The sequence below is a fragment of the Tinamus guttatus genome, unplaced genomic scaffold, assembly GCF_059628265.1.
Source record: "Tinamus guttatus ecotype Peru unplaced genomic scaffold, ASM5962826v1 Tinamus_guttatus_pri_ptg000104l, whole genome shotgun sequence".
Lineage (NCBI taxonomy): Eukaryota > Metazoa > Chordata > Aves > Tinamiformes > Tinamidae > Tinamus > Tinamus guttatus.
This window is the reverse complement of record NW_028288638.1, coordinates 4837571-4865480: the sequence shown is the minus strand read 5'-3', so window position 1 is coordinate 4865480 and position 27910 is coordinate 4837571. Positions and strand designations below refer to the sequence as shown.

At 38.1% G+C, this 27910-nt stretch overlaps 1 protein-coding gene across 2 annotated transcripts; it reads right to left on the bottom strand.

The window, feature by feature from the left end:
- On the bottom strand, positions 1 to 27910 carry PDCD6IP (programmed cell death 6 interacting protein). 2 transcript variants are annotated; one of them, XM_088520917.1, is made up of 18 exons: positions 27655 to 27910; positions 21719 to 21773; positions 19647 to 19716; positions 16356 to 16483; positions 15652 to 15805; positions 13590 to 13690; positions 11524 to 11655; positions 10713 to 10935; positions 9953 to 10076; positions 9078 to 9255; positions 8531 to 8642; positions 7581 to 7750; positions 6488 to 6736; positions 5014 to 5148; positions 4391 to 4485; positions 1745 to 1877; positions 1257 to 1471; positions 1 to 531 (listed from the first exon to the last, which is right to left on the bottom strand). In XM_088520917.1, exons 1-18 carry the CDS (start codon positions 27858 to 27860, stop codon positions 363 to 365), a joined length of 2649 nt encoding a protein of 882 aa, XP_088377043.1. In that variant the 5' UTR covers positions 27861 to 27910; the 3' UTR covers positions 1 to 362. The 2 variants fall into 2 exon arrangements, with proteins under 2 accessions (XP_088377043.1, XP_088377044.1); XM_088520918.1 differs by having other exon boundaries at positions 11524 to 11640.

Below are 27910 nucleotides of genomic sequence, written 5' to 3'. Positions count from 1 at the left end.
TATAGTTCCATAGAATATATCACACCCAGTGCACGCACCAGTTCAGTTTTTCTCATCAGATCCCAGAAGTTATTTATGGGATTTTTGCAAAGAAATATTTTGGTCTAGTCAGAAAGCAGCATACAGATTGACACCACTGACTTGGGCTCTTATTTTGACTCTAAGTCTGTACTGCTGCAGTAGATCTTCCAAAGTTTTTAGTGTAATCAAAAGCTGATCAAGCATTTTTGAGCAGTTAACAATAGACAGGAGTTAAAGACTGCAAACAGTTCAGTATGATACATTAACTGGAGCTAAAGATCTAGTATGCTTATTGCAATTTTTTCCCAGTTTTTAACAAGCAAAGTTTATTTGCAAATACACTATTGCTGTGGATAATAAGGCTGTTGAGGAAAAGGGTATCCAGGTTGTTGAGGTCCTGGGTATGGTGGTTGTCCGGGGTTTTGATACACAGGTGAAGGTGCATATGGCAGATTATACTGGCCATACATGTAGGGATTATAGCCCATTGGCATTGGCATCTGGCAATACCTGCATGAATTTAAAAAAAAAAAAATTAGTACCAAACACTGACGTTAATTATTTGCAAAAAAGGTAATTAATTAATGGACCCAAAAAGACACATCATCATCACATGTGCATCGTAGAAAATGTGCTAACTTTCAAAGATCAGCTAGGAAAAAAAATGTTATACTGCATGGAAATGCAGACAGAAGGTAAACGAGAGCAACTAGCTGGAACTAGAAGGTCGGAAACACTTGTCCTATGTTTAGAATTATTGTGCATATTAACGTCTTCTGAGCCTGCTGCTGAAAGACACAGCAGCTGCCTCCAGCTTCTTGTGATTACTCTAAAATGATTGGGGGGGGGGGGAAGGGTAAGCACCAAACTAGCTACTCCAGTGGAACTTTTTCTGTTTTCCCTTGCCTCTAACATCGTAAGAACATTTGGAAAATGACACAGAGCAACACACATGAGACAAGCAACTATGCAACTATGCCAAATGGCTATGCAAGGACTGGCAACGGTCTATAAATTGAGCTTAGAAGAACTGTAGCCTCTCTCCTTCCCTCTTAAAATACACAAGAGTCTCAACAGGACTTACATGATTAAAACTGAAAAATCATCATGCCTCAAGAACTCTGAACGCCTCAATGATTGTCACAATGAACGATTTAAACACGTTACACTCAACAAAACGAGTGTTCTTGCATTGCGAGATCAAACATGGTTACGTGAACGCTCGTGCTGCTCACCCTGGGTAGCCGGGGTAGGTGGGGTAGGGAGGTCCCTGGGGCTGGGAGGGTGCAGTGCCTGCTGCAGGGGCACTGGCTGCTGCAGCAGCAGGAGCAGCAGCAGGGGCAGCAGTCGGGGGAGCGCTGGCGGCAGCGGCAGGGGCTGTAGAAGAGGGGCTGCTGGCTGCAGAAATTACAGGTGGTGGTGGCCGTGCTGGTGGCTGTGGTTTAGTCCCCTAAGAAGAGAAGGTCAATTAGGCTGGAGTTTCTGCAGAGAGTCTGTGTTTACATACATATACTAATCAAAACCCACTAGAATGCACTAAGTTTTCCATTTCAAATCTATAAGTTAGGAACATCCACACTGTGTGATACACCCCCTCCATTTCGCTTTAACACATTTCTAAACACACTACTACACTGAGGAGCAATATACACAACTCAGTGCAAATTCTAAAGCAGAGTTCATCTCCTGTTCTGAACACAGCAATCCTGAGGCGTGTATTTACCACCATGGTCCTGGGTGCTGGCGTGGGCGCCGGTGATGCCGCAGGCTTCGTGCCCGCAGCCGGCGCCGTCTGGTACGGAGGCACAGGAATCGAGGGAGCACTGGGCTCCCGAGCAATGCTCTGTTGCAATTCTCTATAAAAACAAACAAACATACAATTTTGTATTTTTACACATAGTTTACAATTTTGTCTGTTATAGATTTTAGTAAAGTGAATTTTAGAAAAAGTGAAAGACTAAGTGTAATCCTTGAAACATAGTATGTCAGCTCACACTAAGTTTGAAATCCAAATCACCTCATTGGAGAAACAATCCTCTAGCCAATCCTTCAGTCAACTGTTACAGGTATTTGCTAACAATGTCTCTTCTACGCTCCAACTCAGTACTGGGTACAGTTCCCACAAAAAAAACTTGGGAAACAGAAATTATCAACCTAAGGGTTCCAGGCTAAGCAAAAGGATAAAAGTAGACTTCATGAATTTTGACATATAAAAAAAGCTCAGATACAGAAGATAAGCAATTCTGTACTGCCTGTAGATTACCATAAATTAAATATTACAGACATACACCATGGACCTAGCAAACTAATTTCCTATGGTTCTGATAGCCTGCAATATCTGTTATCAGGTCAAACCATCTCCCCCCATCTCCAAGAGGGGAATGGGAGGATAAAAATCTGCATGTCTCAGCACATCAGCTTTCAGATTTGCTATTGCGTCATCCCTACCAGAACTTCATATGGCAACTACAGCAAGATACAGAGAGGCTTCGGTGCCATGTTATATCTTCCAATTTAACAGTCACTTTTTCATTAAACTTCTAGGAAGCAGTTCTAAGTTGCATACTCAGAGGCATACGGTGTTATTTTTTTAAATAAGAGATAAAGTTTGACATTTGAGATAGGCTACTTTAGGAAACATTTTCAAATTATCAGAGAACTTCACACAAAAACATAACAGATAAGATATAAAGCAAGGTGTTACAACCAGAACTTGGTAACTGGCATTCTGAAACAAAATCATAGAATCATAGAATCATAGAATGCTCAGGGTTGGAAGGGACCTCTAGAGATCATCTAGTCCAACCCCCCTGCATACGCAGGGACACCTAAAGCACGTGGCGCAGGACTGCATCCAAGCGGGTTTTGAAGATCTCCAGAGAAGAAAATGCTGGGGAGACTGGCAAAACTATACTGTCGAGTCAGAAACAAACTAAAAGCTCCTATGATCTAGCACTCGAATGTGACCTCCAACAAAGGAGAACAAAACCAGCAAACATACTGGGGTGAGGGAAACCAAATAAAAACAGTAATTTCCAAGTAAATCAAGTAAACTGTTCCTGCAATTCCCCTGCAGTGTCCTCAAGAAAGAGCAGTGGGGCAAGGAAGGGGTGCTGAAAATTATACCACGAAGTAGAGGGAAAAAAAAAAAAGGGGGGGGGGGGGCAAAAAAAAAAGCAAACACTTCAGTCACTCAATACCTAACACCATAGCTTACAGAAAGGTATATGTGGTAGACATATGTTTCTCAAATTCGATCACTTTACCTAACTTGGCTAAGAGTTTCCTGTTAGGAACAGTTAATACATGAAACAATAAATGGTTATCAAGGCCAAATTCAGCTGAATGTTAATCAGCAGTAAGCCTGCTGCAACACTAGACGGTAAAAATTTGAGAAGGGAGATATTCAGACTTTGTTGAGCATCCTACACCTTCCAACTTGCATAAAGGGAGAGAGGCGCAAATGGGTTGCATATAGTTGCTAAGAATTAATTTACAAGCACAACATCCCAATAAATAGAGCGGTTCTACAAAGGATACAGTTTTAAAAGTTAAGTTGAGGGCTAGGCATTTGCTTCTTGACACAGCACACGCAAGTTTAACCAACTACCAATTTTTGTAACAGCTAGCCCTTCTTATGAAAGGTTCTGTGCAAGAGCAAGACTGATGAAAGGATAAGCCTTTTCATATCCTACTTTTTAAGAATCAATACATTTTCTTACATACTTTTGGGAGCCCTAAAAACAAAACAAAAAAAATACACAGAAAATACCACTCCATGATAGTTTGGAGCGTATTACACTAGCCTCCAGCCAAATGACATATCTGGGGGACAGCAGCAACCCAATACTATTTGCCATTTACAGAAATGGCAAAAACCACTTCCCCCCCTTCAGCAGCATAAGCAATCCACATAATCTAAATAGTAATAAATTAGATGAGATCAAAGGCAACAGATTTTTAAGGGTTTCTTTTCCCTGCTGGGGACATGGGAAGCAATCATATGTAATCATATGTTGAAGCATTTTCCTGACTACTGAAATCAAAACAACAGCAGGGAGAAGTTCCTCAAAGCAAAAAGAATCAAATAAAAGGTTATCAGATATATGTTGAGAACAACCAAGAGCGAAATCATAGGAAGATGCAAAAATATATTCAGCACAAACTGAATTGGTATACAGGAACATAAAAATAAGATTCCAGGGGGAAACTTCTATTTATTTGCTGTCTTAAATACTAACACCCCACCCAAAGGAACATATTTGTATTCTTCCCTTCCCATTTCATCAAGTAGCATAGTAAAATTGTCCACAGGTTCTCAGGTGTGAATTTTTGATACTTAACATTTAATAAAATATCAGAATCTTACTTAAGCAGTTCATCTCTTTCAGTTTTGCGAGCAAAGACGATGTCACTGCATTTGTTTTGGAATTTCAGAAGAATTTCAGTCAGGTCGTTGTAGAACTAATGAAGAAAAAATTGGCATGCTCTTACAATATTTTCAGACTACAGACTAGCATATTTATACATGTGGACCTAGTTACAAGCATTATATTATTTTACTGCTCTGTCAATAAACTAGCAGAAGTGCTTAACACAGAAACAGTAAGCCATTTTCAGACACCCAGGTCAAGAAAAGTCAGCTACATAAAACTTTCCTGATCACTCCTCATGTATGCGGTAAAACTATATAGAACAAATTTTGCAAGATGACCAACTACTATGGTAGGTAGAACAGATGAAAAATACCTTTTATAAGAAGCTGAATCTGTGCACTTCTGCACTGGTTAGTTGTTACCTCTTTCTTATTTTAACATAAAGCAACGTTCAGAAAAACTTAATCAGACAGGAACAGAAAAATGTTTCAAAGCTGTCAACACAATCAGAAAATTAAAGCAGCTCACTGTCAATAGTAAAATCTAGCATGTCTGCAAGACTCACATCTCAATGTGGAAAGGAAAAAAAAAATCTTCCAATTCCTTATTACTGTACCTTTGTGCCTTCTTTTAAATTGGCAACAAGTTCCACAAAGTTGTCGTTTGCTACAGCTAAGTTCTTCAAAACTTCTTCCCTTAAATTAGATTCATTGTTCGACTGCTTCATCTTTGAGAATTCCTGATGTGCACTCTTAAAAGGAGGAAGGGAAAAAAAATGAGCAATGCAAATTATGCAACTTAGTTCTCTACGTGATTCAGCGTCTGTGGTTTTTTTCTTCTCTCTTACTCCATCCTTCTATTCTTTTTTCCCAGACACACACACACACACACACACACACACACACACACTCACTCTACTTTCTGATGTGTGCTAATTACCCAGTATCGTGGCTATTTCAGAACCACATGTAATTAGCTGATCCCTACTGCCAGGCAGTTAACACACATTCACCGTTCTGGTCGGCCTCCAGCTCATTTCCAAGTTCACACTACAGACTGTGGTTCAGATAAGATACTAATTGGAGGGTAATATAGCAGAGGGACTCTATTGATGTTCATAAAATAATACTGAAAATCGGTATTTTCAAGAACTCTACCTCAAATTTGGCTGAGGTCGGCAAGCTATTAAGAGGACAAGGAAGTGGAAAACTCACAGAAAAATCATGACATCCATCTTGCTTCCTTTGAAAATCAGACTTAAAAGCCTACGTCAGCTGCCAGAAGCAGCAAAACTTGAATTCCAAGATACTCAAACATCAAAGAAATATACATCAAGATTTAAAAAGTACAGACAGAAAGATGACTCAAAACAAAATTCTTGATTAACACAGGCCCCGTGGTCATTTAGAAACATTTTCCTCCTTTTATAAAAAGTTTCTTACTGATATTCTTGAAGGTGCAAGCTGGAGTTAAAAGTTATAAACAATCTCACACAGAGATAGCCTGATCATGACTTAAGCTACTGTTCTTGTTTCATCAAGCACTAAGGCTCCCTCTTTTTCCACATGTTTCAGGTACCTCTTTCTAATGCAATGGCAAGTTGAAGTATTTATAATCACGTGTGGGGAAATTACCAATTTTTACTTTTACAATTTTGTAATGTAGGTCTGTATATCTTCATAGATGCTGCAAATCAAGCTTCTCTTGACCTGAAATCAGGAATGTACGAAAACGTAAAGAGACCCAAAACATCTAGCAGGTAGTAATGGCAAGTCTCTTGTTACCCCAGAAAGAAATGTTATCAAGATGGGATAAGAGAAAAAAAAAAAAAAAGTCACAGAATTTACATCGGAGCTCTGGGATAGCCTGCTAGAAATTCAAATTTGTTTTTAATCAAGGAAAAAATAAAATAAGAAAACAAAAAAATACTATCTCTCTTAGTGATCAGAAGACAAAACGTGTAGCAAGTGTTCTATGACAGTGTCATATGCAAGACAGTAGGAAGCAGATTTCTCCAGCACTGGGGAGGTAGAGGAATTCTTGCTATAGGTTTAAGACTAAAGGAGACACATAAAGACACTATATTTTACCTGAATATTTTTCAGAAGCTCTTCCTGCTTCTTGAGGGAGTCTTGCACTTTTTGTGTATAACTTCCATAAATTCTGTCTAACTCAGTCACAGAAATAGCTTCCTCATTTATAGCACCATCCTGTGCAAGTGCAGCCAGGAATTTGCTTGTCATGTCAAAGTTTACTGACTTCAGGTCATTTTCAAGTTGTTCTCTCTCCTTCTTAACTTCATCAAGATTGGCTAACAAAGTCCTTAGGACATTAACAACCTAGGCAATAAAAATTTCCGAAAAAGTTAATATGCCTTGGTGAATTCCTAAAAACTCTAAAATAGATTTTATTCCTTATTTTCCATCTTGCACTCCATTGATGCTAAAATGCCTACTGCAGAAGCCTACATAACAAGTTTCAAATAAAAAAAAGATCTTGAGGTATTTTTAAGCTATAGTTTTTTTCTGAAGATTTACTTTCAGTAATAATATTGAAGTATTACTATATATTATACATATATATATATACATATGTATACATATACGTATATATGTACGTATTTTAAGAAAGAAAGGAAAAAGAAAAACAGAAGGAAAATGCTACTGGAACACACAGCAACAAAAACCCAACCCCAAAATACACTAAATTCCAATCATTCCTACCAGGGAAATAATCATCTTGATATTGTTGAGCCTTGAGTTCTTGGTCTAACACTTTCAAACACAAGGCAGTATCTTCCATAGTGCCTATATTGCCTTAAAAAAGCTGAGCACCACCTGAACCACCCTACATAACTTTTTTTTAAATCAAGGATCGCTCCTTTTGCGGTATCTGTCAATCCGTCCCACTGTACCTAGCAATAGAACTCGTTTACATTACATGTTACCAAATAAATTCTAGTAGATACAAAAACAGAACAACAGCAACAAAAACCCACGCCAAATACCCCCAAACCACCCCCAAAATCACTTTTTTCAACATAACTGAATCACCACCTGTCTCAGCAGTGACCAAAGAAAGGAGCAGCTAAGGATCAGTGTCCATACCAGGCCACCAAGAATTCTACTTTGTTAAACTGAACACCATTTCCATTCAAAATAGAGAGTAATTTCTGGGCCTTGCCTCACTTCCTTGTAGTGTTTTGGCTGGGTTGGCAGAGGGAATGGCTGCGTTGAGTTCTGCCTCTGGCTTACACAGAAGTGCAATCGTATCCCGGTGCGACTGATAGCGCTCTTTAACCAGTCCATCCGCTTGCACCGCTCTATTCAAAATATTATGGAAACCAGCTCCCTCTGATGATAGGAGAGAAAGATATTCACGTTATTTGCAAGCCAGTTCTATCAAAGCCTTACACCAGAGCAAGTTTTCATGCTTTTCAATCTTTCTGCACTCCTATAGGCCTGTACCTTATTGTTACTAACACTTAAAAAATTTAAAATTTAATGTAAACTAATAATTTTCTAAAGATGCACACAAAAAAAACCACTAAACGCTGATGTGAGCTGCTCACACTTTAAAGCCTGTGACTTTGTATAGAGACAATGGTATCGATTTATCATCAGCTTCAAAATTAAGCATACTAATTAAGTACACAGTGATGATCATATAGTGACAGCCAAACTGCTCAAAAACTAAAAACTTGTTCCAGATAAACAAAAATCTTTACACAGTTTATACATAAAAAACACTCAAAATAATTACACAATGCACTTAATTGGTAATTTCAGCCACATTCAGAAGAGAATTCCACATATATATATATATATATATATATATATATATATAAAATAAATGAATCTTCCATCATGTATGATTTTTAAAACTTTAGCATGCAGTGTACTCTCTCTCCAGAGACACAAAAGCAGCTATAAATTTTATACTATGACCTCCAATCATCTCCAGATAAGAGCATGAACTGAAATAAGGCTTATTTTGACAAGGTCTCTCCTCAATTACACAGAGACCTCGCCTCTCTGGAGATGATATCAGAGCACTGAAACCCTCTTTAATTTACAGAATAATAAACAGTTTTAGAGCATCTCAGAATCCAAGAGATGAAACACGAGATTTACCTGTCCTTAAGGACTTATAAAGTTCATTGGACGGCGTTCTCTGCCAGCGTTCTTTGAATTTCGTTTTCAGGTCATTGTCTGTAGCTTCTTCTTCATCTAATAATCTTAAGGCCTACAAGAGTTAAGAATGTTAGAAGCATTAAAAATCTGGGCTTAGGAGAGGTTAACAGAAACCATTAAAAGTGTATAGCTTTTAAAGAGTTTTTTATTATTTATTAAAGAAATATCAAGAACACGATTTTTATTAATTTAAATTCACAATTCAAAGATATGAAAGGAAAAAATCTCCCCCAAATTTTTATAACCTTATTTTAGCCTTTGAACTTAATTTTAAGAAGAAAACAATCGCAGGTTAAAATCCATGGACAGCACAATTTTCACATACATGGACATAACATAAATGGCATGCTTTTAAAAACCATTATTAAAATTTGCACATATTTTGGACATTTGCATGCCTTTATATTGCCATTTAGAGAGAAGAAGGTAGGGTTTTTTTGTTGCTGTTTTTAAAGAATACTTCAGTGTTAGTTGTTGCTGAGCTTACTTCATCTAGGATTTCTCTGTTCCTCTGTAGCAGTTCAGGCAGATCTTTGATCAGCTGATCAATAGTTTGAATTCCTCCCTGTTCAATTGCAGACTTAGACTTGGTTAAAATAGACTGAGGAACACTGTCACCAGACACATCTTCAATAGCAGCAGGAAGGTTGAGGGAAGCCAGCACTCTGAAAAAGTTACCACAAATTGTTTGTAGAGATAGATGGTTCTATCCATTCTATCCAGCACATTATGTTGTTACCCAAACTAACATTCATACCAACTCAACTCTAAGAATAAAGGGAAATAGAGCATAATGTACTCTTGAATAGAATTTATAAACTGACGATTTTAAACTTACGCCTAGAATATAGTTTTGAACCTAACAAAGCCTACACAGTCCCTTCTGCGTTTTAGTACTTAATAAAAATGTGGTGTCCACCAGCAGACTGGTAGATAAATGAGCATCTGCCTTACGTTACATGTTTACCTTTCAGTTTGATACAAAAAATGTACTATAAAAAACAAAGCCCTGCAAGAAAAATATCACTTATGGAGACACTAGTTTAATCAAGCTAACGCTGACCACTGAAATCTGAAAATCTCTCTTGGTCAATGGTATTGAAACTTTGTCTGGGCAAGTGTCAGATATAACTGAATAAAGACTGCAGTAAAACAAGCATCACGTGTTCTTAATATGCATTCAGTCTTAATGTTTACAGACTAGTAATTCTAAGCCCCTCTGCCCGGCTCAAATACGTCACTCTAGCACACAGTAACAACTTATTTCTACTGTTATCCAGATGTCTCCAGGCTGCAAGGGAAACAGTGCCTTTTGGTAGTTCCATAAAACCCTTGATCAAGTTAAGAAGCTGCAGTACTTACCCATTTGCCAGATTTGTGGCTTCTCTCATTTGAGCTATTAGCCTATTTACTAGATCTGCCCTTCTTTGGTTATAAACACTCACGGACTGCTGAACTTCTAATGGAACCATCTTCTCAAACAGGTCTACAAATAAAATAACATAAACATTTAAAGTTGTGCTATGAAGGACAGAGTGCAGGTTCTTCTACAGAGATTAAAGGAAACAGCTTAAGATACTCCTTCAGCCTAAAACTGAAATTAAGGTAGAAATAATTGAACACATTATATTTAAAAGAACTGCAGGATTACCAAACAGGTTCTCCTTAAGGTTTCGTTTCTGATTTTGCATCTTAAGGAAGAAAAGATGGGAAGAGATTTTTAGTTTTTAGAATTCCCTTGCTCAGCTAATAATTGATAAGATTTTTTCAGCATTATTTAAGACAAGCAACCAAGTCAGTGAAGTATAATTTGATATTCCTCCATTGTATTAGTGCTCATTCTGAATATTTAAAAAATGATTTAAGACAGAAAACAGCAGTTGGAAAAATCTTTACAAGATGGGCTTGCAAAAAAGCACATACATTGCAGATACTCATTTTTAACCTGCAGTTTATTCATTCAGTACTTTTGCCATCGAGCAGTCAAACAATAAACCAGAGAGACAAAAAGGGATTTTCAAACGCGCTGCTGTGAACTTACTGCTATTCAAAAGGCAACATCAACATTGTCACGTTACAAGTGACCTTGGCTGGCTACGTGCGCGCCACCCACTTGGCTTACCAGTGAATTTCTGACTGAGGGGAACAACGACAGGAGTAGACTTCACAAGGCTGGCTTTTCCTATGGGCTCCAGATCTTTCAAGTCAGGAACACGATCGTGGTAAATGAAGTCATTATCTTTTTTAGCAGCTGTAAGTGCCCGATTGATTTTGTCTACCAGATCCTTAACATTTATATATTCATCATAACGAGATGCCACTGTTTTTACCAAGTCTGCTGCATGCTGAAAAATGAAAATAGAGTTAGAACTCAACTATTACTTTTTCTTGCTTTTATATATATTTAGAACAGATGAGTTTCCCAGCCACACATCCACACAACTTTAATGCTACAACACAGTTGATACTACTTTTCCTTACATAAGAAAATATTATTCTCCTTATTTAAGTAACGAAAATAGAGAAGCAAAATTTATTAAAATAGTTTATCCAACAGCAGTAAGCAATTAACAGGTTCATCCCACAAAAAGACCACAGGACTCCCTCACATTCAAACAAATGATAATGGGTTAGAGAGGCAAAAACATTTCCAAAAACCTCACTCTCAAAAAATGCCAATGTGTCATTCTCATGTTTTTAACACATCAAACAGCAGCAAACTAACCACTATTACAAAAGTTACAAAGACAGTATCTTCACAGCTGCAAATAATTTGACCTAGGTAATTAACATGCTCTGAGCTTTTCAAATGTGTTTCGCACTTAGTTATCTGAATATAACAAATCTGAGTTATCTTTTTTAAAGAGGATTTAAAGTTTTCCTGTATTTTGCGGGCAGAGAGAGGGGGGAAGAGAAGTACAAAAATTACTCACCTGCAGCCTCCCAATTTCTTCACCAAATTTCTTCTGCTGTTTTGCCAGGATAGACTGATGGTATTCTGCATTGGCCTGCATAATGCAGTGCTTTGCAGCCAGAACAGGAAACACCTCCTGGAAATAAAAATACTGACCAGGGAAAGTCCAACCACAAAAACCACCACAGACAACATGGGATGCAGGAAGAAAAAGGAAGAAAAGGAAATTAGAATCACCCAATTAATGGTTTAGATTGGTTAAAACATTAGATGTAAATGTCCGAGATCATGTGACTTCGCATGGATTGAGTCCAGTGTTTAATTTGTTGCTGCAAAATTCTTACAATGGCCATTATCTCAGATGAACTACAACTTACACTCAAGCCATGAAGTCACAACATTTACTTCGCAAAGATTAGCAATGCATGCATATATTAGAAAGGACTGCTACAAGAACAGACCCAAATGCTCCCAAGACACAGTGTTCTTAAAAGAAGAGAAGGAAAAGAAGAGAGAAAAATGTAGACTCACAAGCCCTCCAAAGAAAGTACTTTAAAGTTATGAAAAAGAGGCAAATAAAGAAGACTAATCAATACTGAGACAAAAACTAATTAAAAAGATACTTTCTTTTTTTTTTTTTTTGAAGATTTTATATATAAATGCACTTATCTTCACAGAAGTACCAATCAAGACATGAAGAAAACATTATACTGAAGCCCACAGCATAGGCATGGTGTTTGATCAAGGATTTGGCTTACAGTCTTATGTCTTAAATCAAGGAAAAGCACTGGAAAAGCAGAGTGATATTTTAAAGACCAGGGTATACGAACACCTGCTTCTTCACACTTGTGCAACCTTGCTGCCCACAGAGATGGAAAAGAGAGGACCAGTTTGAAAGAGCTGCCAGAGAGGGTTTACAACTGGAGCCTGGCACATGAAATAAAAGTTTATTTCCCCTTCCTAAACATCTAATGGCTTTCAGAGCCAGTATTAACTCAAAAGCAAGCATTTTTACTGTTTTCTTTCAAACAACATAGCAAACTGACAGTTGATAACTGGCACATGACTTAAAACAATCCTCAACAAAAACAAAGCAACAGCTCTATTGTACCCCATCATCTCTCAGAAAACGATTACTACCTAATTACCACCTGAGCATGAAATCAGCCCAGCCTGTACAACAATACAGAATGTATGAAAGAAAACACGCACAACGAAAAATCTATCAAAGGTGCAACCCAGCAAAATTTTAAATTTACTCTGTAAAAGTCAATTCATACACACACAGGTATGTGTGGGCAGGTCTGTGATGGGTCTACAGGACCACTTGTTTTATTTATTATTTTAAAAAGATGCATACTAATTTTACTTGAACACAGTTAACACAGCCTCACCAGCTCAGTTTTAAAATAATCCTTATACTCTCTATATTGAAAGAGCGGAAATGTCTTTCTGCGGCTTCCCATATCAACAATAACAAAATGACAGTAAACTGAGATACTTTAAAAAAACGTCTTTTTTTTTTCTTTGCGGGGAGAGGGGCGTTGGAAGAGGGGCAGGGGGTCGAATAGAGGAAAAGCAGAAAACAGGCAGCAGCAGGAAAGACACACTGACTTTCAGTTATGTTTTTCATTAACAGGCTGGTGGATCAATACCACTACATTCATGCTATCACCAAGACAGTAAATTCCACATTAAAACTTTATACTAGAAGCCAATTAAGCCCCATTATAAAGTGTTAGAAATATTTAGTAAGGCATTAAATAAGAAAGCATCCCTACATACTATCAAAAACATTCCAAGTTAACTTTAAATGAAGTAAACAAATATCATGTGAGATTTTACCTATTAAAAGGAAAAGAAAAATCTTAAAACAACAACAACAACAAAAAACAAAAACACACACCACTCTTTCTTAGATTCTTCACCGCTTTACAAATTAGTGGTTCACTTCTCCTGGATGTAACAATACGAGTTGACTTTTCTTGAAGATACCATCTTAAGAACATTTCACCAAGTACACAGTACATGCTAGCTATTCATAGTCATAGCAGGTCTCAAACTGTTTCCAAAAGGGTTACTAACCTTGGGCAAAGTATCTTTATATTGACATTGTTTGTAAGCATCACCATAATAATCTGCAGCTTGATTAGCTAGTTTAGCTATGATACCATCTTTCATTTTATCTGGCGGGGGGGGAAAAAAAAAAGAACGATGATTAGCATCTGTTTTTATAAATCAACATGTAGATTATTTCAACATAAATCAGCAACAACAGCATCCTAAGTGTGCAGTTGTGCATTATAGCTTAAGGGTGTGAGCCCATTTTTCCCTTCTCAACATCCAGCTGCAGTTTCCAGACTTTTCACTTTAATAATGAAGTTGCAGGTTCACTCAGTTGTAAGAGAAACCTTTTGGCAAACGTGTGCATTTTTGCAGTACTGAGGATAAAGTTCCCCCTCAAACCAAGGGCAGGCTACAAATAAAATGCAGCAGCCCCACTCTGCCCTCGGCAGTGTGTTTCCAGCCCCTCCCTTTGGTGGCACAGGCATTTGTACAGCCATAATCAAAGAACTTGGCTGAAGTCAGGCAACAAAATTCTATATAGAAGGTAATTTGCAGTAGGATCCCTACTCCAGATCAATATCAAGACTCCCAAGAATTTGCAGTGTTGGAAGTGGAGAGAAAGGACTGTTTTTTTCCACAGCAGCCCACACCCTGGGGAGCTTCGGAGTGCTCTCCACATCCTCCTATCTGAGCAGTACGTGACTGGCAGCAGCAGGATTCTTGGCCTGACACTATTCCTGAAGCCCAAGCTGTTAAGAGAGGAACGTGCTGCATCTATCTTTATCTCCCTTTATAATCACCTCTGGCCTGCACTAGCAATTCAGCCCTGAAAGAGTAGGCAAGCAGCATAAATGTCAAACCCGCCCCCTCTAAATAACTGCCTTGTCAGACAGGTGTCCTTCGATCCAGCAACTTTAAAGGGCTGCCAGATTGATACGCCCTGAGTAAAGGGCTGCAGAGTGCACTTAACCACAGAATAAGTCACAAGATGCCCAAATGGGCTGCTACTTGTAGTTCATGCACACACCTACAACACCTCAGGCAAGGGCCACAATCCTTATCATTAAAGTTCTGCAAGGTAAATGAATTTAACATATGCCAGAACCAGAAAAACTAATCCAGGAGTTAAAATGTGATCTATCCACTTAGTGTTTTTATTTTTTTTTTAGTACATCTCTTTCCAGTACATTAAATAGTTAATAAAACCAAAACAGGAATAAGTTCTTCCTGGCCCCACCTACTGTGTGGCAGTTGCATCTTTCTTCATAAAGCATAGGTTCTATGAAGCTATGAAAAAATACTGCCACATTACTAAAGTGCTATCAGCAAACAAAAGAGACATCCGAGACTCATTTGTCCACGTGGAGAGTTAGCAGTAGGCCTTTCACCACTACAGGCTTTAATTTTTACTCCTCACATCTCCTTAAAAATGGTATAGTTACAACATTATCTTATGGATGGTATAGTGGACATTTGCAGCATTAAAGACGCATTTAAAACATTAAGAAAGACTCAGAAATTGAAGAGTTTATCTGTAGTCCTACAATGGAGCGAGATTTGACCAAGCTTTTTTTTTGTTTCTATTTTTTTTGCCAAACACCTGTGATTTCTTTGTACATAAAACTCCATTCCATCAGAAATATCATGATCAGCTGCTATGGCTGCTACATAGACTGCCCCAGTTTACAACAGTATTTTATTGTTGAGATATCATTTATGAAATTATTCCCCTCCTCCTCTATCTGGGAAGTTATGGTAAATTCCCTATGCATCATTTCTAGTGGCTTCTATTCTGTTGGGTGAATATGTCTTTGGTCTCAAAGGAGAAAGAAATGATAATTTAATAAAATCCTTCATAAAGCAAGGGCAATTGAGAAGATGGGACAATTGTAATAGCAAGTGAACATTAAACAAATTCTACCCTTTTTTTTTTTAATGGCTTGCACTTAAAAAATCAGTAAAGGTAAAAAGGAAGTTTTGAAAGGCCTTTTGAAAGCTCCTGGTAACTTAAAATGCTTGTAACCTTTTGTGGAAGTCCTAACAAAAATATAAAACACGCAAGATGAAAATTGAGATCTACCTCTTGTAGCTTTCAAGAAAAACACTTCCTGAGCTTGAGCCAACATAATAAGGCTGAGAGTTCCAACTGTGTCTGGAGAGATGTCCACGGTGGGTTCTCGATTCAGTGCTGACAAGACAGTGTCTTTAATGTGCTGGAAAGCACCACTTGCAAACTAAAGAAAAGAAAAATATCCTTCAGGTTCCCCAAAAAAAGGCTTTTTTGTTGACTCTTTAACCATGAAAAACAATTTCTTATGACTTCTTGTTCTTGAAAATACCTACATTGAAAACATTTTTTTTAAATAAGACTGACTATATCAGCTATATCTAGGGGCATGAAAGGAACAAGGAAGATTTAACATGTTCTACCGAGACACATGAAAGAGATAATTACTGCATAACATGACAAGATGAAAATTAGCTAAAACCCACTGAATCTTAAGATGAAGGTGGTTAGCAACCAGAATCTTGAGGGGAAAGAAAAACAACTGGAATTAAACATCACGAAATTAAATACCGTAAGCACATAGTTATGAGTAAATACCAGATAATAAGCCAAACCACCTTGATAATGAAGAGAATTTTTATATATATATACACACACACACATATATATATACATGTATATATGCGTGTATGTGCATGACTAAAACTGAGATACTTATTTGATGCTCTGAGATAAAGAATTCTGAATTCCAGGGCGCAAGCAGAGAGCCTCTGTACCTGGTAGTGTTTAGCTGCAGCTTTCAGACCTTCGTCATTATCTAGATTCTGTTCCGCTGCAATCTGGCTTGCTAATGCTCCACAGTTGAACAAAACACAAGTCTTCTCATATCCCAAACTTGCCAGAGCTGCAATCAAGAGAGACAGTTTTCAAAAAATAACCTTGAGAATGTTCTAGCTTCCTGCAGATGTGCTATCACTAGCATTCTGTATGCTAGTTTCAAGCCAAGCAAAAGAAACATACTGTTAAAGTCAAAATTTTCTTAATTCTGCAGGCTGAACACAGTTCCCTGTTTTGAAGCATTTTGTGAAAGAAAGCTATTGGACTATTGAGACTTAAAAGTTTAAAAGCAGTAGCAGAAATAATCCAAAAGACTTTCCAACTACATGGCAGTTTTTATTCCCTGAAGACAGATAAAGACACACAACTGACAGATAATCTGAAACATGTACTTACATAAATTAATCACTCTGTAATGACTGTCCACTTTCATGCTCTCACTATCCTCTCTCAGTGAGAAAAAAGGTTTTGTGAATTCTCTATCTTAACATCTATTGAGTTGTAGGAGAATTTTCCCCTCTCAAAGCTATTAGATTGCATATATTGACAATCATCTTGGTTATACATGTACTGTATACAGTACCTATATTTAAATATTTTCTTAAATAAAACATTCTTATTAGAAAACTGCAGTTCCCTTTTCCTGTAGTTCTTCATAACCCCGGAGGATGGAGCTCACACTTCTAGAAAAAGTAGTATCTAAGCATCAACCATTTTGAATCTATAAATTTCCTTAGGAAAATATGCAAGTGTGAAGATGCACGTGCTGGAAAATCTACATGCCGCAGCTATTGGTTCCTTGTCAAAAGTGTCCAGACATACATCTTAGACAATATAGGAAACTAAATACTGAATTTTCAACTTTACAAACTCAGCTACAACAGATGTAACTTAGAGCCTCAAAACACAAGGATACTGAAGAGATGCGTTTGTTTTACTCTAACATCCATCATTTTTATATAGCTATGTATTTATCTGACACATCTCTGAAACCTCTGTGTCAGCAATCCCTGACCTTCACTAAATTTTCGGGTAAGTAGCCACAAATCAGGCAATTTTCCCCCAATTTCATTCCTCGAGTGAAATTAGCTTCATTTACAATTACTGTACAGTTACTCATTTAGCTAACCTGTTTCCCAGAAGTTTATTACTTTTTTCTTTTTCCCCAAACTTTTTTTTTTTTTTTAAAAAGACAGTAATACCCAGAATTACTTCATACTCTGGACTAGGTCCCAAGCACAATTAACCACAGCAAGAACAGCTGAGTAGCAGTGTAGCTCAGTCTCTTCTATTTACAGTTCTACCTACTGACTTAAACCAACACATTTCAGATTACACGTCAGGATGTGAACTTGGCACTTTTCAAGCAGCCAGTTTCTGTCAGATACTTCTGTGATACACAGAATTCAGAGGTAAATGGGAAGAGAAAAAAAAAGAAATCAGTATGTCATAGAAGGCAGGACTCAGATCCCTGGAAGTCAAAGGAGCTTGGTGTTGGATTCCCACCTGGAGAAAAAAATCACCTCACATTCTGAAGTCAACAGAAATTTTAGCCCCTCAAACACTGAAAACCTTCCACTGCACCGATAAACCTCTCTGCTAATTCTGATCCAAAGTAGAAAGATACACATATGCTAGATTTAATCTGAAGAGCAGCATCTGAACAACCTGCAATACAATATTCTAAAAATATATACAAAAGCACTTTGATTATTTCTGTCCACCAGTTCTTAAGCTCCAAAATCTATTTTATTTCACTGCTTGCTCAGTGCATTACTTATCTTAGTTACCGATTTCTTGGATTTTTCACATTTCACATGGACTATTGCATAAACCTCTGGCCATCTGCCTCAGACAACTATATAATTAACCTGCAGTTCTCTCAAGCTGCTGTAATATCACATGTATTCAAATTCTCAGGGTAATTACCAATATTATGCTCACTGATGGCTCTTCTCATATAATTAAGTCTGTGATGATTTACAGACTATGTTCAAGTCATAATTAAATATTCTCAACCTTATTATGAAACAGGTTCATTTAACATGAAAAGCTAGCATATGAAAAGCCAGAACTAAAGAAATTCTAAGAAATAAAAAAGCAGCATCTTCAAGTAGGTGCCTGATTACTTATTAGAAAGGAAAAAGTATGCACAGCATCTGCTTCAACATAGGAATGTGGTGTACAGCATGTAAATGTAGCATGTACATGTAGAACATGTAGCATGTACATGTAGAACATGTAGCATGTACATGTAGAACATGTAAAGCTACAGTAACTTTCAGTATTTGCTAACAGAAAACTGTATGTGGGACACCAGCCAAAACTATAAACGAAAAAATTCTAAAAAAAGAAAAAAAAATCTAATAGATTTTCAGGCTTTGTCTGACACTTCAAAATTGCAATGGCTGTCTTATATTGCTAGACATGATGAATATGTAGGTATAAATGGAAAGACTGTGAATGATGGTCCACCAGCAATCAGCTCCTCACCTAATTTTAAAAGGATTTTGTCTTATTTTCTCTGTGGGCAAGTTTCCAAACCCACTTAATGATGCTGAACTTTAATCTCAAGATTACGTCTATAGGACTAAAATATAGCATAGAATCAAACTCCTTTTGCTTTCAGGAAACCAGTATAAATTGTTTTTTCTTGATAGTATTCACACGCATATGAAAATGCTTTAAGAAAAAATGACAGCAGAATCATTTTAGGGCACAGGCAAATCCATCTCTTCTCTTCTGAAAGGAAGCATGATGTCAGACAAGGTTACTCAAGACAGCCAACCATCACCCACCCTTTTATTTATTTATTTATTTATTTATTTTTAAGAAACTCGCTCACACTTAAACATGCACATTCCAAGAGGATCATATTCAAGTAAAAAGAGATGGTGTAATAAAAATCTACTATTGGAACTTAGTACTTGAATAACTTTCAGAACAAGTTTGAGGAGCGTAATCTCCTTTAGCACAACTATTTTCAAGACCACATACTTGTGCCTTTGAAAAATGCATGTTGAATAGATATTTGAGTTTTACAGACATCTTTAGCATGGCACCCATTCACTCATTACCAATATTGAGATGATTAATCTGTTACTAATATACCTGAAATCATTCTAAACCTCTCCTGAAAACACTAAAAATACAATTTACCAATCAACTATACAAAAATATTCTCAAAATTTAATATCTTTATTATTTGCATTTTCCCTATAACTACATACCCAATTTGACAGATCCTCCAAAAAGTGATCCTTTATCAAAGGCATCTTTCCATGTAAATGTTACACAGATCTGAAAAAAAAAAAAAAAAAAAAAAGATTTACTGAATACATAAAATTCAAAAATATCCCAAATTCACATATTTATCCTTTGCTATTCTAATGAAGTAAAACTCTGAATTCTTCTGTAACAAGATAAACACTCAAGGAATTTCAATAAATCAAGGAAAGGCTGCTTGAAAGGCTGCTATGTTCTTTTGTTTTGTTTTGTTTTGTTGTTTTGTTTTGTTCTATGTTCCGGAAATGGCCGGAAACTGAAGCACCAAAAGTTCCACAGGAACTTAAGGAAAAATTTCTTGACAGTGAGGGTGACAGAGCACTGGAACAGGCTGCCCAGAGAGGTTGTGGAGTCTCCTTCTCTGGAGATCTTCAAAACCCGCTTGGACGCAGTCCTGTGCCACGTGCTTTAGGTGTCCCTGCGTGTGCAGGGGGTTGGACTAGATGATCTCTAGAGGTCCCTTCCAACCCTAAGCATTCTATGATTCTATGATTCTATGATTCTTTTCTTCCGGTTAGTTTGCTCAAGACCTTTCAACAAGCAAGATGCAGACATTCCTCCCACAAAGAGTTGGACAGTCAGGTATGTTTACAGGTGAAATGAATCACCCATCCAGACATTTTCCACACTTCCAAATTACTAACGTACCTAGAACTGATTTGTAATACATGTTTATGCATATTACAAGTGAATTCAATAGAAGCATTCTCAGGAAACAACCTCAGGAAGGAGAAGGTAGGTAAAACAGGTGTGTCTTATGTTACACTTCTCAGCATATATTTCAGAGACAATGCAAATATTTCACAGACTTTGAAACTCCACAATTTGACTCCCTATTCAGATGCTCAAAATGCAGGCAACTGCTATCAGCCCTCAAGAAGAGGGGAGAGAAAAAAAAAACAAACACACATTTTAAAAATGGCAGAGAAGAGTAACTTGAGTCAGCTCTGCAGAACCGTTTATTAACATATTTTCCTCTAGCACCCAATCTGGTTGAAAAAGTCCTGGTCACTATCTTTAAATTCTTATAAATTGCTATACCCACGGGAAGATCATTTTTAGACCTTGTTTCTAAAGCTTGCTAGTTGTCCATGTCTCAAGGTTTGCAGATAACCACATCAAAACATTTACACACCGAAAGTCCAAGTGAGTTCTCAGCTATAAGTTAATGCAGCTATGTGCAAAATTTAAATAAACACAAACTGCTAGAAAACCACTCCCTTACCCCCTGTGTCCCTGAAATGCATTTTTTTTAAATAGTAACAATGCTATTCAAATATGTTTTGGTTACAAGAGAACCGAAAGATCTGTCCTATTTGCATACACCTCCAAAGAAAACATGTCTTTTCCTCCTAAATATAGAGATCTAAAGACCTATTCTAGTTTCCACCCAAGAAAAAGGGTTATGTTAAAGAAAGATGGTAGAAAAATAACTTAATGAATATATTGCCTACGTAAATAACAGAGACAGAAATAACAAGGTAAACTCTTCAGTGGGCAAAATTGGTTAGCTACAATGAATGAAACATCTGTTCTACCTCAAGAACAGAGGATCACATTCCATCCACTACTAATTAACATGTTATTTTCCCCATACAAATTATGTTTAAAAAGCTCCTATAATATAAAGCAGATTTCTCCTTGGAAGAAAAAAAAAAGTTGAAGAAAAAAGAAAAAAGGGTGAACACCAAAGAGAATCTATCAGCAACGCGCAGCTCCTTCTGAGATGGATTGCAGGGATTGCCAACCAAAGTCTAAACTTTTCTGAGCCTGTATTCTGGCACTTGTAAAATGAGGGCAATTACAGCAACTAGAGGTGAAGTCTCAGTGTAGATCATATGGGGTTACAGACTGAAAATAACTAGAGATTAGGAAAAGAAGGCTCAAAGATTGCCCTGCCCAAGAGAAGTACTGTTCAGGGGATTAGATACAGGCTTCTCAGAGACCCTAGGTGCTATGACCATCATAGCTACACTTTTCACAACATATATTTTATCAGCTTCATTTATCTTCTTACCTGATTTTCAGAGAATGGAAACTTTGGTTCAATAGAACACAGCTGATCATAGTACCTAGAAAATAAATAAATAGATAAATAAGAGAGAGAGAGAGAGCACACACAATATGTGGGCTTTGTTTCTTATACTGGCAGGGAAAATAGCTCACAAGTGTCCCACAGTTACAGGGCTCATTCACAGCCAAGGAAGATCCTCTGGGGAGGTGCAGGACAGAGGCAGAAATTCTACAGGTTCAAGGGGAGACAGCCTGCAAAGGTGAAAGATAACACTGAACTCCTGCCTCAGGCAGCAGCAGCCTAAACTGAACCATTCCACTTTCGGAGGGAGGGTGGATTAGAAAAGTTTCACGCAAAGGAGTCTCTATACAAACAGATATGTGCAGGCAAAGTATACATTAGATATTAAATCATGATTTATGCATGTCAAAAGAAATTATATATAACATTTAACTAGTATTTATGAGCTATACAACACGCTCTTGATCTTACTTTATATCCCACTCTCCTACAATTTCTGAGTCATCTGTTTCAACTGCAGTCTCTTTGAAACAGACGCCATTTGCCTTGCACAATATCAGCTGAAGCACCTCACCCTGATAAAACTCTTTACTTGTAAGCAGGGTTTGCATTAGGGCACATTGCAACAGTCACAGACAATTAAAATCAAAAGCTTCTCTATACCATTACTTGCCCACTCACAGTGGAAGATGTTTAGGAAAGAAAGACAGAAAGGTATCAAGTTTAACAAAGCCCCACACTCAACTTTGCCAGACAACAGTTGGCAGTTCAAGGTTTTCACAAGCTGGATATGAGATCTGCACCATGCATCAAATATGAGAGACTGGATGCAGAACAGAAAACCTTTCAACTGCCAGCTGCAGGAAAATGGTAACACATTAAGTCCTGTTCGCTATACCATCCCGGCAGCACCTACAGGCATACATCTGACATTGTAATGGTCACATTTCTTTTTAATTCCATTTTTATTCCCACCCCCCAAAAACGTGTTGCTGGCACTAAGTCCCACAATCTGTGTGCTAACCTTGGTACACATTGTTCCTGTTTCCTTAAACTTTCTTGTTAAATAATAATCACTACTGACTTGGAAACAAAGCAGATGCAAGAGGCCTGCACTCCTCCGACAAAAAATATTAATATTTAAAAATTCAGAAAGTGTTTGAAGAGGTCAGATGCAACATTAAAATAACCATTAGCATATACTTCACTGAATTTTACGTGTTGATATACACACATACTTGAATTTGCCCTATATGAATTGTCCTACTGCAATTTTCAAGATACAATATACTACCGAAAACTACAATAATCTGAAATACCAGCCCTGTGAAAGGCATTCTAGTATTCAGGTTAAAAGAAGTTGTCCTTAAGGAAAACAAAAACAACAACAACAAAGACAGTCTGCAGATCTTTACTGTGACAGCAGTTTGTCAATATTAACCCTTACTTTCAACAAACTACTGCCTTCATGAAAGGCATAGTTTGGAGAAAAAAAATGTGGATTTTTAGGTTACTAATATGTTTTATTTGTCTACACAAAACTATGAATCTGGACTCTATCTTGTCATACTTCTGCATGAGGATTGCCACAACAAAAGTGGTCATTACAAATTCAAACATACTTTTCCTATAATCGAAGCTGTTTTTCAAAACAAAATATTGGCATGTCTCAGTCTGATAGTTTAAATTAACTACACAAATTTAAACTACACAAGTAACTCCTTTCAAAATTTATCAAATGAGTGTATTAAAGATGCTAGTTTTAAAAACATGCATACTTTTGGTAGAAGACTCTTATTTTCACCAATTTTCTTTCAATAGCTAATGATGCTTTGAAAGTACGTGACAAAGTTTTTCTCTATTGCATCTTTTTCAAATGACCTTAAATCCAAGCCAGATCTATAAACAAAATAGCAGCCTTTCTGTAGTTAAGAGAATTCAGCTTTGCATGTTGATGCTTTCTTGAGTAGGTTTCAACTAATTTATCACACCACCACACTTTTTTTTCCAGTTCGTGATTGTCTTTACTGATGCAGATTCACGCAGAACTGGACAAAAATTAGTTCATTAACTCATAATACAGAAGATTATTTCAAAAGCTGTACCTACAGTCTTCCTTCATCAAGTCTTAGTGTTTCCCTGATCTCAATACAGTCTTTTTCACACAGTACAAAACAGAACACACAACGCTTCCCCTGCTGCCTCCTCCCCTCCCAATGGCATGTCATCCAAAAGCCACAGATAAAGCCAGGTTGCCTTCCCACATTCCAGGACTATCCACTTCTCAGCTGCCATTAGGGCAGAGGCAAGATACAAATCTCACTAACTGGCTCTTTTGTGCCCACAGAACTACCACCTAAAAAAAGAAAGAAGTCAACAAGGTGTAAGTTCCTCCCAAACATACACATTAGTCTATGACAGGGGTTAAACAAAGTATATATGTTACTTTTTTATTTTTAAATATGTGAGGACTTTTTTTTTTGTACCTGAAACTCTGCTCAAGATTTTATAAGCTCCGTAAACCTCTGCAGGTTCCCAAAAGAAAGTAATTTAGTTTTACTTAGCAGTAACTGCACATTAATGCAAACGGTAAGTGAAAGTTAGCCACATAGCAGTGTAACACTAACAGCACAGAAACAGCACAAGTTAGTCATACACTGAAGGATGAGGGTGTTATTTAAAACATTATTTGCAAAAAATGAACTACTGAGTAAAGTGGAAAGAGAAAGGCATTGCCACACAACATAAATGAAAGAGCAGGAATATATCAAGTGCTGTGTCAAATTAATAAACACATAAACTGCATGAGCCCTAGATACAGCAAAGAAAGGGTGAACAGATGACAGCAACCCAGATGTAGTTTTCAAGGTACAGCTTCCTTTCAGTAAAGGCAGAATTACACACACAGAGCTTAATAAAACTGAGTTACAGCAGTCAAATTCAGAAGTGAAGGCCTTAATTACAATTTAATTAAAATATAAGTATTCACTTTATGCATGGAGAACCTCAAATCCTATTCCTCCCTCAAAGAGACATAAAGAAAAAACTCCTTCATAAGAACATAAGAAGATACCAGGCTCTGCCTTCACTCACTTTAGATAAGAAGTGCAGTACTGAACTCACAGATGGAAACCAGAACTGCAACTTTCAGTCCACAGAGAAATTGACTGCTCAAAACAAAGCCATTCATCCCACTCTTCCTTTTTAAAAGAACTACAGGAGTTGTTAGCAAAATTAAACTGCTGAAACTCAATTAAACTGTTCAAATTAATTCCACCACTCTATCCCTTCAGAAGAAGGTTATTGAGTCCTGTTTGTCTTTAATATTGAAAAGCACAAAAGCACAGAAATCCTTGGGGATATAGTTAACACTACAAAAAAGAAGAAACTCGGCACTTGATCAAATTTGGTATGACAGAACACAGAACTTAAGGGGGAACATCTGTACCAAACTCACCTACACTGCCTTTTGCCTTCAGAGCACTAAAATGCTTACAAAACAAAGCTTCAGAGCAGACTGCTTTCCCAGTTACCTGGTGCCCCAGCTTCCCTTTTCAGTGGGAACAACAAATATTTCTCCAGCAGAAGCAGTTACGCTCATCGGTCAAACACTAGCATATCACACACCTCTACGGCTTTACTGTTCCTTTACTGTTTGCCTAGGCAATGAGGGTGCAAATGACTCCATTTCTTATTTAAAATATATCAGACTCCACAGTAACTACTCAACACAGTAAGGCTCCTAAAGATTCCAAGATACTTGGAAATCAGAGATTAAGGATTAATCTGATGCTAATTAATTTTTTTAAACAGATAAACAGTCTCCAGTGCTCTACCAGGAAAGGCATATAAAAAGACATGAAGAAATAAGTTTATGCAAAAGGCATCCATGTTATAAATAGCTTACCTGCTATTAAGCTAAATAAAGAGCTTCCAACCTTACCTGCTTGACTAGCCATAGTTTTAGACATGGTGTGTGTAAGCTGCAACTCTGACTAAAATCTTGCTAAAGAAGTACTTAGAAGACTTAGCACAACTGTTAAATTAGAACAGCAAAGTACTGGAAACTGAAGAGAGAAGGGAATTTCAGAACAATTGCAAGGAAGTCAAAAGCTTTTTGCTCAGTATGGTTTGAATTAACTTTAATGACCTACAAGCATCAGAGGTGAGGTCCCATTCAGCTCCTTTGGCTTTCAGCCATGCTCCTTCTATCCTCTTTTCTGCCAGCTCTGATGTTCATCTGACCTTGTGCTGAACTCATTCAATTTGCTCACCAATTAGGGAGCCATTTACATGTTTTGGTGGGTTTGCTGCCTTCCAAAACTGGCCTAAGAGAAAGGTGAGAACTGGAGAAACAGACAGAAAAAAAGCAGGGCTTCCTCCTTTCTGTCTGGGAAAGTTGTCAGATAAAGTGAAGTCACATGACGAGACCAGACCAAACAGGTATTTCAGATACAAATTAATCACAAATGCCACTGGCACCATCAGAAAAGGAAGCCGATGCCATTGTTTGAGAGAGGAGAATACTCTGCCTTTCAACTTTAATAGCAGAGTCCATCCTTTCGTTCGTAGGTTCTCATTACTTCCCTGACCTTCAAAAAGCATCTGCAGAAATAAACAGGAATAGAACAGGAAGCTACAGAGATACTATAAAGCATAATGATCTGTACAGTCATACACTTTAGAGTCCAAACACCCAGTGAAGTTTTGATAAGCTCCAAAGAAAAAAAAAAAAAGTAATTTGCCTTTATAGGCTGTCACTTTTTTCTTTTACATTTCTTTTCATATATTTTTAAAGCACAGATACAGCAGTGAACATCAAATGTATTGATACTGAACCATGATAACATTTCAAAGATCTGTCATGTCTACAGACATACTTTTCTTCTGTGCTAGTAAAGGTCTTCACTCTTTTGTTTTTATTTAAAAATAAAGACTTTGCTGCTGCAAGGTCAAAGCACAAGAGCTTGAACAAAATTGTATTCTGGTGTCATAGAACTTGGACCCCAAATTTACAAATAACGCATATACGCAGTACACAATTTTAAACAATTAATCCCAATGACTTCTGCAAGTAAGGAGCCAGAAGCTAAAACATACCCAGTATTAAAAATCAGAAGGCTTTTCAAAGCAGATTGCTGCAGTAACTCAATACTGCAATTTGTCAACATTGCAAAGAGCTGGAAAAGAACATGTCTTTCTGCAGATGATGGAGCAGGCTATACAGAGTAGCCTTTACGTGGTTTACTGGGGAGAAAGTCCAAATTTATCTTTTGAAGTCACAAGGTCCAAATTTATCTTTTGCTCATGTAACCTTCAAGAAGCCTGGCACAGCAAAGGCCCCAGAAAACTTTTTGACAATAAGGAGAGTGTGCTAAATTGGAAATAGGCCTGTAGCTCATAAAAAAAAGCAGGGAGAAACTACTAAACAGAGGAAAGCACTTCGAAGAGGGAAAGTCAGGGAAGAAGAAATGCTGACGAGAAACAATACAGCAAGCACAGATTGCGGGCAGTTGTCTCACTAAAGCGACTGCCACACCTGCCCCTTTTCCAAGAGCTGCCAGCAACGACTGCCCGGGCCCAGCAGCACGGGGCACGCCACGAAGAAGCTGGAAGCTCGCCCTTGCCAACGTGCCATATTGCTCATGGCCCCAGGGCGCCGGGCCGAGCAGTGGGGGAGCAGCAACCGGCAGGGCCGTTGGCAGCAAGGGCCGCGCTCCCCCTAAGTGCGGCGCGACGGGGGGGGTGGGGGGGGTGGACGCGCGTGAGGCCCCGCCCACACCTGCCCCGCCCCCGCCCACACGAGGAAAGCTCCGCCCACACCTGCGCTTTTCCCCACCCTCCCCGGCCGCCCCTCCCAGGAGCCGTTGAGGGCCGCGCGGCGGCCGTTGGGGACCCCCTACCCCCGGCCCGGGTACCTCAGGAGAGTCTCCAGGGAGCTGTCGTGCTTGTCGAGCGGGCGGCCGAGCGCGCTTTTGCGCAGCTTGCTGAGCTCCTCGGCCGCGCGGCAGTGCTCGGCCTGGGCCTCGCCGCTCGGATAGCTCTGCTGGATGAACTTGTTCAGCGGCTTGGCCAAATCCACCTCTGAGGCCTTCTTCAGCTGCACCGAGATAAAGTTCGTCATGGCGGCCGGAAAGCGGGCGGGCGAGCGGCCTCCCTGCTGCTGCCGTTGCC